This window comes from Carassius carassius, chromosome 44 (assembly GCF_963082965.1).
Source record: "Carassius carassius chromosome 44, fCarCar2.1, whole genome shotgun sequence".
Lineage (NCBI taxonomy): Eukaryota > Metazoa > Chordata > Actinopteri > Cypriniformes > Cyprinidae > Carassius > Carassius carassius.
In genome coordinates this window covers 23837507-23849626 of record NC_081798.1, presented here as the reverse complement: position 1 = coordinate 23849626, position 12120 = coordinate 23837507, and the positions used below count along the sequence as shown (strand labels likewise).

Below are 12120 nucleotides of genomic sequence, written 5' to 3'. Positions count from 1 at the left end.
GAATAAAGAATGGTACCAAAACACCCTCCAACACCAACTTCTTCCAACAATCCAACAACAGTTTGGTGAAGAACAATGCATTTTCCAGCACGATGGAGCACCGTGCAATAAGGTAAAAGTGATAACTAAGTGGATCGGGCACCAGAATGTTGAAATTTTGGGGAAACTCCCCAGATCTTAATCCCATTGAGAACTTGTGGTCAATCCTCAAGAGGCGGGTGGACAAACAAAAACCCACTAATTCTGACAAACTCCAAGAAGTGACTATGAAAGAATGGGTTGCTATCAGTCAGGATTTGGCCCAGAAGTTGATTGAGAGCATGCCCAGTCGAATTGCAGAGGTCCTGAAAAAGAAGGGCCAACACTGCAAATACTGACTCTTTGCATAAATGTCATGTAATTGTCGATAAAAGCCTTTGAAACGTATGAAGTGCTTGTAATTATATTTCAGTACATCACAGAAACAGCTGAAACAAAGATCTAAAAGCAGTTTAGCAGCAAACTTTTTGAAAACTAATATTTATGTATTTCTCAAAACTTTTGGCCACGACTGTAGAATATATGAATACTTTTCTTTTAAAATACAAATCACATCAGTTAAAATCTGATGATTGTATATATAAAACACTAATTCATATTGCATTTTCCATTCCATTTTGCAACACATTATTTACTTTCAGGTGTTACATTTTCTTTCTTTCTTTCTTTCTTTCTTTCTTTCTTTCTTTCTTTCTTTCTTTCTTTATTATCTTATTCTTAAATTCAAAAAAAAAATGAATTTTAAATCTTTGTATATATGTATATTAAAATATGTAAAATACAATGTTAACAAAAAAATGTATTTTAAATTAATTTAAAGGAGAAATTCTTAAAAAATTGACCAGTATATATATATATATATATATATATATATATATATATATATATATATATATATATATATATATATATTTTTTTTTTATATAGATTCATATTACATTACTATGAATGTTACTTTAATAAGGGAATAATTATGAGCAAAAACGTCAAAATTATATCAAAACAGTTCATCTTGAACAAATGTGTCTAAGCCCCCATTACTAAGTGATGGGAAGTCCAAATACTTTCTTTGAAACAGTTTAATAATCAGCAGAAAAGGAGCAAAACACATCCAACAATAAACTAAATCACAAAACTATTTCTCCAAATGCACTAGACAGACAATGTTTTAACTGATTCTTCATTCTACCTCTATTTATTGCTATAAATATTTATTGCTGTCTTGGTGGATTTATTTTTGGTTTTGTGTTTTTTGAGGTTTTGTTAAGATAATTTTCAGTCTGTATTCCAGTGGATAGCATGGTTAGAGAAAAGTTGATGTGCTATTTCCTACGGTGGCCGAGAGAGCTCAACACGCTGGAACTGAAGAAAACACATGCAAATTGAAAAAACACCAGCAAATTTAGTCAAGTCAAGTCACCTTTATTTATATAGCGCTTTAAACAAAATACATTGAGTCAAAGCAACTGAACAACATTCATTAGGAAAACAGTGTGTCAATAATGCAAAATGATAGTTAAAGGCAGTTCATCATTGAATTCAGTGATGTCATCTCTGTTCAGTTAAATAGTGTCTGTGCATTTATTTATGACCCCAACTAAGCAAGCCAGAGGCGACAGAAAAGAAAACATCTTCATCAGTTTGACAACACAAGTGTTGCAAATCATCACAACACATGCATATAACGAAACGCGCTGCAAATCCTTCACAACGCATGGATTAACGAAACGCGCTGCTAATCCTCACAATACATGCACATTAAGAAACAATTAATGACACATTGCAAATTTATTTTCACTAACCTTGAAATTATATTTAGCTGAGGATATTAAAGTTAGCCATCTTAAGTAACGTTTTACATTTAATCATGTAATTATTCAGCTTATTTAGGCTAATAATATCCAAAAGATAAAGTAATCATGTCATCAGGGTGTTTAAAAAAAAAAAAAAAAATCACCTTTCAGTTCACCAACAACTCCACTGACCAGTAACCACTGCAAGATAAGCAAATCCCAGCCGGGTCTGACACTTTTTGGGGTCTCATTGAAACATATCCATTGTGGTCAGTGCTATTTGCAGCGCGTTTGTTAAGTTGCATGTGTTGTGAAGATTTGCAGCACATTTCGTTAATGCATGTATTGTGAGGATTTGCAGCGTTTCTTAATTTGCATGTGTTGTGAAGGATTTGCAACGCATTTCGTTATATGCATGTGTTGTGAGATTTTGCAGCGCGTTTCGTTATATGCATGTGCTGTGAGGATTTGCAACATTTGTGTTGTCAAACTGATGAAGATGTTTTTTTTTTTTGGTGTTTTTTCAATTTGCATGTGTTTTTTTTTTTAATTGCAGCGCGTTGAGCTCTCTCCGCCACCCTAATTTCCTTATTATGCTCACATGCAAATGTCATTGTTGTATGTGCACTACAAATTTCTGTCAAATTTTATAGGCAGATGTTTTCAGTCTGTGGCTGGTTTACATGGTTTGTACTTAATTCCTTAGGTGCAAAACGAAGTGAACACCAGCTCAGAAGATGTGGATACACAAATGGGAAACAAAGGTTAATACAAAATACATCTCTTTGTATGATGTCTAGTTGCAGGAGGAAGATAGATAGATAGATAGATAGATAGATAGATAGATAGATAGATAGATAGATAGATAGATAGATAGATAGATAGATAGATAGAAAGAAATACCATGAATATATACAAAAATATATTTATGAATGAATAAATGAACAAATAAATGAATTCTATCATAGGTACTTCCAGTCTGAAGCGCAGTGGCTCGATCAAGGACAGGATGGCGAAATATCAATTATCCGTCACCAGACAGGCTTCTTTTACTGTGCCACGCACTGTGAGTATGTTTGCTGTGTGTATAGTCCACAGCATGTTCAGATACAAATAACATTTGATCTGATAAATAAAGAATGCTTCATGTTAGCCAGTGTCTGAAGGACTTGCATAAACACACCAATCTTGAAGAAGTGAGCCTATGTAAAATTAATCGTGTTTAAATTGTCTGAAGGTAAATACGCAGTCTAATTTCCATCTTCCATCTAAAATATACATAACTGTATGATGTTGACTTTCGGATAGAACTTTGATTGCTGTGTCATGGGCTTGACATTATGGGAATGTTAATTACTACGGTCCCATACTGAATAAATGCCTGCTAACCTGCTGTGAAATCAACTGAAGTGAACCAGGCTGTGGCCAGATTTGATGAAAACTAAGTGACCAACTTAGTGCCTAGAGGCACAGATTAATTCCATAGTTCATAACCCTTTAGTTGGGACACTCCTACAAACAGACTGGTTCGAGACCATATCTGTAGATTAAAGCATCTAGAGGCAGACCTAACCAGGGAGTCTGAACCTACAGCTGCTGCTGCCAATGACTTCTAATCTGGAAGGGGCAGACTACTACACCTGTACCTAAGATGTCACCATTCCTCTGCCAATTAAAAAAGCTCTTAAAAGCAACCCAACCGAGGAGAGCATACAATTTAACATCCAGTTTAAAGAACTGGAATAGGACGCAGGACAAAGGGAGTTATCCTCTGGTCTATCCACTCTCTACACAACCCTCAGTCATCCTAAGAGGAAATCCCTGTTGAATCTGGTCCTTAGTTGGTCATAAGCTGGTTTAAGATGCTCCTGAGCCGCTACTATGCTGGTTATGAGCTGGTCCTGAGCAGGAGCTAGTTGTTTAGAGCCAGCACATGACCAAACTCAAACCAGCTGCCATGCTTCAAAACATACCTACCCAACATATGCTGTTTTTTTCAACAAGGATGTCATAAGCATTCTCAGAAAATCATGGTTTGAAGGGGTCCACCAGCCTAGATTACCACTTTGTAAGCCTTGCCCACCATCCACAAGTTGTTTTATGATGGCTTAGAGCAGTGGTTCCCAACATTTTTTAGCTCGTGGCCCACACAACCAAACACACATGTTTGCGCGGCCCACTGGAAAAAAATTAACTGACCCTGCTATTGTTGGGTTCATAACTTAGTACTCAGAAGCTAGATTGTTAACTGTATTTATTGAATGAACTAGGGCTGTGCGAAGCGGACAAAAAAAAAAAACCTATCGCGATTTCTTTGATCAATTTTGCGATTTCAATTTTAATCACAATTTTGACACACACATATATGCTTTACAGTCATAAATGCATTCAGGATGAATTAGAAACATTTCCAAAACAAAAAAAAATTAGAGCTTTATCAAAAAGTTGTAATGTTTCTAGAACAGACATAAGTCAAAATAATCACTAGGTGACACAAGGTGATCACAAGGTGTAACAAAATTTAGACTTATGGCAAAAAAATGTGAAATAAATAAATCCCATGTCCATGGACTTTATTTTTTTCTTTTTTGACATGCATTGTTCATAGAGCTCATTAATTATAGCGGTGCCTCAGATGTTGAAATAGATTTGTTATACATTATACAGGTTCACATGTTAGTGCAAATCTCTCTGTTCGCATGCAGATTTCCTTTGCTCTGTCACAAAACCAGACGTGCTTGCTCAGATACACGCTCAAAGTCCCCCTATAGCGGGCCAATTGGTGAGCAAGAACAACTCGGTTGTCCGCTTCTTGAGGGGGGGGCAAGAGGCTGAATCCACCTCGGCCCCTCAATGTCCCTAAATGGGATTTGCCCACTGTGCTGAGGGACCTGAAGGGCCCTTCTTTCGAGCCACTACAGTCCTCTAACCTTTGGTGATTATCGCTAAAGACTCCTTAAAGTGCTCTGCTTCTAGCACTAGCATTGGTAAAGCGAATAGGAGGCCTGCAGGTGCTTTCCATTAGCCCTGCCTGCCTAAAATATGGGCCCAATGACTCCAAGGTCATCCTGAAACCAAGGCATGGTTATACACCCAAGGAGTTCTCCACTCCATTCAAAGTGTAGGTCATCGTGCTCTCTTCGCATCCTCCCTCTCAAGAGGACTGGGAGTTATCCATGCTCTGCCCTGTCAGAGCTCTTAGGATTTACTTTAAGCATTTTGCCCCATTTAGGCAGTCAGAACAACTCTTTGTTGATTTCAGTAAATGAATGAATGGGCATCCGGTCACAAAGCAGAGGCTTTCTAGGTGTATAGTAGATACCATTACATTAGCGTACTCTTCCTTTGGCCTGCAATGCCCCATCAGAGTACGACCCCATTCCACTAGAGACGCCGCCTCGACTTGGGCATGGTCTAGAGGTGTGTCCATTACAGAGATCTGTGCAGTGGCCTGCTGGGCCTTGCCGTCCACATTTGCTAGATTTTATAACCTGGCCGTCCAGGCCTTGCAGGCCAGAATCCTATCTGCTTAAGTGGGCACACACTTGCGCTATGCAAAACAGTTCGGACAAAGAGTCCTTGACCATAACATGCTCAAGTTCTGCAGGATAGTTTGCTTGTATGCTTTCAGCTCAGGGAGTGCCGAAGTTGTAGAAGTCCTCTGGAACAATTACCCAGGTCAGGCATGACCTCTGTGAGTTTAATCCTGTTTTAGCCTTGAAGAATATTCTTATGCTTCCCTAAGGAGGTTAAATTATGCAGTCATTCCTCTACCATAGCATGACGAGATTATACTGAGTTCCCATAGTGTCTTTTAAGTAAGACGCAGTACGAAGTACTAGTACTAAGTGAAGTATCAACAGGGAACACACTCTGTTACTAATGTATTAACGTCTTCTCTGTTGTTGTGTTGTCAGTGTCCTCTTAACTCTGCAATGTATTTTTCACTGAGCAGCATTGTTTGTCAGGGATAGCAACAGTAACTGAGCAGGGTGGGTCTTTGCGAAGCTTAAAATGTTAAGCATTTTAGAATATCCCCATCAAGGTTGTGTTCGTTTCTATAGTAACAGTAGACTTACGATGCATTGTGTTACAATGCATCATAAACAATCAAACAATCTTTTGTAAAAAAGAACCACATTTGTTACCACAAATGTAACACATCGGAGAGGCAAAGCTGATGGCTATTTGTGAAAATGTGCTTGGATGTGCTTGTTTGATAACTTGTGGTTAAAGCGCCACTCAGCGGTCAAAAGCTGCAAATGCACTTTGCAGACATGGCGGCGATACTCGCAGAGGCAGAACGATAGTTTTATACTGCACATTAAGGTCTTTATCCTGTGGTAATCAAGAATCTGGCCTGTAATGCAGTTAATTGCCTAATGATTCCCAATGTGTTTAAAAAATAATCTACACCTGGAATTCACTAAACACGATCATATAGATTTAAAATCTTAAACCTCTTTTTTTGTAATATAAATCTAGTTTTGTCATGAAACACTAGACGGTGAAGGCTGATAGGTCCTTAATGCAACTTGCTAGCTATCACATTATCACCACATGGCACAATCTGATTGGTGTGTTGCATCTGTAGTCAATTAGCATGCTAATGAATATTTAAATTGTTTGGTTCTGCATTTGCTGTAAGCAATTCTTGAAACCCTCTCAAAAACCTTCCACCTCCCCCAGCTCCACCTATATAGGAGTATCTGCTATGGGTAATTTCATGTATGTTATTTGTGCAGCAGGAGTATATGCCCACAGCAGTATGTATGTGTAGGTATTGACAATAGAAAGTCTTTTTACTTGTTTTGCAGTAGCAGCAATAATCAACAGAAGCAGCATCTGCCATGCAGATCTGTTTCTCTGAGACCAAATAAATTAACATTGTCTTATCCATTACCATGCTAAACTAAGTGTTTGCGTGACCGTTTCAAATAATGGTTTCATGAAAATTAACTGCATGATTGGAATGATGTAACTGCAGAGTTAAGAATTCTCTTCACAAATTATTATTATTACTATTATTATTATCATTATTTCCAGAACAACTAATGCCACAGCAAATAATAATAATAATAATAATAAACTTCCAATAATCAAGAGCATATACAGTACATTCAAGAATTAGAAGATAAGTGTGGCGGTACTGCAAATCCCTTAGGGTGAGAAAATGTATAGTATAGACACATTTAACTTGCATTATGATTATTTATTCATAAATTATATGATTATTTTTAAAGTATGCTGATTTGAAGTGATTGTAATTTGTTTCAGGCAAGCCAGTCAGAAACAGAGGAAAGTGTTCCCTCCATGGATCATAAGGAGATTTCGCCACCTGCTGGTGATGGACAGATAGTGGTACATTCTGATTTCCTTCTAAATCTAATCTACATACACTACATAGACAAACATCACTCAATTATTTATTAAGAATTAATATTTAATGATGTTGTGTATAATATATGTTTGCCAAAATATTAAATTGTTTACCTTGTGATTACCTTAAGATTTAACAAGACTCCTGCTTGCTTTATGGTCTGTTTCTTCTTTCTCTATGATTTGATACAGAGCCCACTCCCTGAGTCAAACTGCACAAAGAACAATGGTGAGTCCATTGTTTTATTATTTCAATTCTAAACTGAATCTATAAGATGATTTTATAAATAGCGAGTTATGGTTATATGCAGACATACCTTTAACCTTAAAAACTATGCAAGCTAAAAGAAAATAAAACCCAGACCAACATGATGAATGAGGAAGTAATTGTTTAACAAATAAACCTGTCTTGCAATTTTCTTTAATTTAACATGCTTGCTATGCTAAGATAGATAGATCTCATAAAATGAATCATTGTCTCATGATATTACTCTCTAGTCATGACACGTCAGCCTTCCCTCTACATTGTCTTACCGTATATGAAGCTAACTTTTTTGTAAATTTCTAAATTAAGGGTTTTTGTTTTTGATTGATTGATTGATTGTCTTAAATGGAAATTACCAGAGGAAAAAAACTATATAGAAAATGGTAGGTTAAAGGTGGGTACAGTAAATAGTGTACAGTAGTGTGGAGTATGTAGTGATCTGTCATTTATTTGTGTTTCCTTTAGGAGAACATGTACACTTATCGAGTCCTAATGTGGCAACTCCTGTATCAGAGAACAAAGAGCCTCCTAAAGTGTCCAGGGTCTGTGGCCTACTAACTCATTCTATTTATCTAAAACACAAAAGCTTACTTCTACCTCTATTCGGTTAATGTCTGAGTTTTTGTTCTTTTGCCTTCATACACCTTTATACGTAAGGGTTCCACAAAATTATATGACATCTACCATTTACTGTAGGAGTTACAGCCATTTTAAGCAAACTACTTCCATTTTCAGGGGCTTAGCAGTATTTGGACAAAGTGACATAATTGTAAATATATGCACAATTTTAATACTTGTAAATACTTGTAGTCAATGACTGCCTGTTGTCTGGAGCCCATGGACACCACCAAATTTTCCACCAGTTTCCTTCCTGGAGACGTTTTTCCAGGTCTTCACTGAAGCCACCTTGAGTTGCTGCTTGTTTGTAGGTCTTTCTGCCTTTAGTCTTGTCTTTAGTAACTGAAATAACTTTAATTCAGGCCCTTACGAAAAAGTAGTATACTTCATGTTTATTTAAGTGTACTTAAGTAAAGTTCAAGTATATTTTTAAGTATACTTTATGTAGCAAGTATACAAATATCAGTGTTCTAGTAGTATACTTGTAAGTGCACTGTTTCAATACTCCTTGGGACTAAATTGGCCCACTTTCTAGTATATAAAAGTATACTTTTAAGTATCCTTTAAGTATAACAGTAGAAAACTTTGAGTACACAACTAGTTTACCTCTATGTTTGTAGTTTGTACTGCAATTATACTAAAAGTGAACTTATAGGTATACTGAAAGTGACTTTATACATTTTGAAGTATAGTCTCAGTAAACTACTAGTTCAGTTGTTTTATACTGCAACTATACTCATAAGTTTTCTTTAAGTGAACTTAACATCATACTTTAAGTATACTACTATGTCCTTATTTAGGTTTTAATTTGTGTACATATTTTGTTGTATGAATATCTGAACATACAAATATCCAAAGAAAGAACAGGTATCTGCTTGTAACCAAAAATATATTATTTTAGCTTCATGCATTATTTTTTTTAAACACAATGTGTTTTATAAAAAAGAAATAAAATTTTGAACCAAAAGATGAAAAAAAAATATATGAATTGGATTCATGATAATCAAAACGTAGATTAAGTGTTTTTTCAACTTAATGATGGTCTCCTTCACTTTCATCGAGATCTCTTTGTACTTTATATTGGAAGCTCCAGTCAAACAGCTTCCAATTGGCAATTTTATACCTTATTTCAACTTCAGATCTTTTATCTGCTTATTTTTTTCTTGATGTAACGAGGGAATGGACAGCACCTTGTTACTTAACCTATTCTTAGTCCACTGTCCAAATAATATTGAGCCCCTGAAAATGGAGGTACTTTTTCTTAAATTAGTTGTAACTCCTAAATGGTAAATTACATATTTTTTTGTGGAATCTTTTAAAATAATGCTGAAAGTCTACACTTCATGATTGTTTTATTTCAAATCCATTGTAGTGGTATATAAAGGCAAAAGGACAAAAACTCAGTGCCCGAATACTTCCATACCTGAGTGTGATAGTCAAATACAAAGTCAAAAACAATACAGTTTGTCTGTGGTAGAGAATAGAATATGAACATTAATTTATTTTAAAGATGTTGGGACAATCTATTAACTGCTGGTATGGAATATGAGATGTTATATCATAAAAGTCTGATATTCATACTAAATACTGAATTTCATTGCTGATAAGATGGTTATAACTTGTGTTTCTCTGGGCAGAAATTTAATCTGCATGTCCAAGAAAAATGTGTTTCCTGCCTAAATACTGTTTACCCATTGGAGAAACTTGTGGCCAATCAGCAGATTTACCACAAGACTTGCTTCCGCTGTATCTTTTGTAGTACCAAACTCAGGTCAGTTTTGTTTTAAATTATTATTATCCCTTAAAGTATATTCTGTGGTTTCAATGTACAAAGGTTTATATAGAGATGTTTTAAAGCTGAAAAGTGAAGCAGACGTTGTTATAAATTAATTATTTTCATTATGTATAACCTGTTATGTTTATGTTGTGTGAGGTTGGATTTGCCATTAAACAAGATTATGAATGAAAAAAAAACTTAAATAGTCCAAACTAAAGCAAACTCAATTAATGTGTTAGCAATGTTAATAAACTAGTTATATCATTCATCATTTTGACAGCCTCAGTCTATGTATTAAAATAATTTGTCAATATTAGTATATTTCAAGAACCTACTGAGGTCAGATTTTAGATATCCTTCATATGGAAATAATATGTCTTCTTTTGTGTCCCATTTATTTCAGTCTGGTGACTTATGCTTCCCTGCATGGTGATATCTACTGTAAACCTCACTTCAGCCAGCTATTTAAGTCTAAGGGCAACTATGATGAGGGATTTGGCCATCGACCACACAAGGAAATGTGGACACCACGAACAAACGAGGAGGAACCTGAGAGAGATGAAAACTCAAAGCAGTTTGTGGTACACTCTGTGTTAGTGAAGCCTACAGAGCAGTTGAGCCCTAAAGTGGAGGAGTCACAACTGGTCAAATTCACTGACCTCACTGCAGCTCCAGAGACAAAAAGTCAAACCAGCTCAGTGGAAAAACCACAAACCCCTTCTGTGGAAACAAGAAAAATGAGAGTTGCGTGGCCACCTCCTGCAGACAGTGATGGAAGCTCCAAAGCCTCCAGTCCAATCACTGAAGTTGGAAAGGGTCCATCCAAGCTTTTCAAAGCAAAGTGGCCTCCAGAGGAGGAAGCCCCATCTGCTCAGCGGAGCCCTGAAAGAGCAGAACTGAAAAGTCTTCGACGTAGTTCCTCACTTAAAGAGCGGAGCCGTCCCTTTTCTGTGGCACCAAGCTTGGCATTATCCAATGATACAAAACAATTGTCTAACAAGGTTGCTTTGGTCAGACGAGGCTCATTGGAGGAGCTTCATTCACAGTCAAAAGTGAAAAAAGACAAAACTGAAGTGCAAGAAGAGACAAGAATGTCAGATGAAAAGACAAAGGACAGTGAAAGCCAATCCAAGAAGAATGTTGAGAGTCCTGCCAAACTTGATCGCACAGAAAAGATGCCCTCCTCTATTCTCAAGCAGACACAACAATCAAAAAAGGAGGCTGAGCCACAGCAAACAAAAAATGAAGCTGGTCTACAACAAACAAATAAAGAATCTCTGACTCAACTAACAAGAAAGGAGCCTGAGCTAAAACAACATGAGGTTCCGACAGGCCATGTGGGAGATGAGGAAAAACCGGTGAAATGCTTAAGCAATTCTCCTGAGCTCCAGTCTTCCCAAGACACATGCTCTCCAATTGTGGAAGAAAAAGCCCATAGGAAATCCCAGGATGTGGGCTTCTGGGATGGTGAGGAGGCTGAGGAGTCCCTAACTGTAGAGGAGATGATCAAGAGGAATCGCTATTATGAAGATGAAGAAGACGAGGAAGAGGAGGTGGCAATAGTTTGACAATATATAAATATTGTCATCAATCCCTTCCATTAATTTACTATGAAATTACAACTGGTATAAATTCAACATAAAAAAACAAGTACTTTGTTATATTTTAATCAAGTACTATGGTACTGTAAATCTTTTTCTGCTTTCTTGGAACTTGGAGCTATCGCTATTTTTTTATTTTGTTCTGTCCCATTCATGATATATTTTGGTTGCTGTAAAAAAAAATACTTTTATTAATCTAAGAATATTTTGTGTTGATCCAATTTAACACATTTTTTCTCTTATTCTCAGCCTTTGACATTTTAATCAATAAGGATAGCAGACCAACACAGTTTTGGTTACTCTCCTGGGGCCTCATTTATAAAGCGTGCGTACGCACAAAACGGGGCTGGAAACGTACGTACGCCAGTTCCCACGCAAAGGTTGTGATCTATAAAAAACAAACTTGACGGGAGAATGTGCGCACCTTTAAGCAAACTTTGAGCCGTGCGTACGCACATTCTGGAGACAAAGGGAATTGGCGACACCGATGGTGAGGTCGTGAACTGAAGTTAGATTGTAGAAAATAAATGTGAGAAGAACGATTATAAGAATGAATGACATTTAATTTTCACTCCATTTCATACGTTATATCCACATTATCATGAAGATTAAATCCAACAGTGTTATTTGTGCCGATTGTTTTAGGCT

The 12120-nt window shown here is 36.5% G+C and overlaps 1 protein-coding gene across 3 annotated transcripts in view; it reads left to right on the top strand.

Annotated features, from left to right (window-relative positions):
- The window catches only part of LOC132126148 (LIM domain and actin-binding protein 1-like), a 66040-nt gene extending 54266 nt beyond the window's left edge, over positions 1–11774 (top strand). For all 3 annotated transcript variants that reach the window (XM_059537244.1, XM_059537245.1, XM_059537246.1), the window contains 7 exons: positions 2539–2596; positions 2801–2898; positions 7110–7193; positions 7404–7440; positions 7942–8018; positions 9732–9865; positions 10275–11774. In XM_059537244.1, the coding sequence (XP_059393227.1) occupies positions 2539–2596; positions 2801–2898; positions 7110–7193; positions 7404–7440; positions 7942–8018; positions 9732–9865; positions 10275–11439 (1653 nt within the window). In that variant the 3' untranslated portion in view covers positions 11440–11774. The remainder of the gene's footprint in view (positions 1–2538; positions 2597–2800; positions 2899–7109; positions 7194–7403; positions 7441–7941; positions 8019–9731; positions 9866–10274) is intronic.
- The last annotated feature ends 346 nt before the right edge of the window (positions 11775–12120 follow it).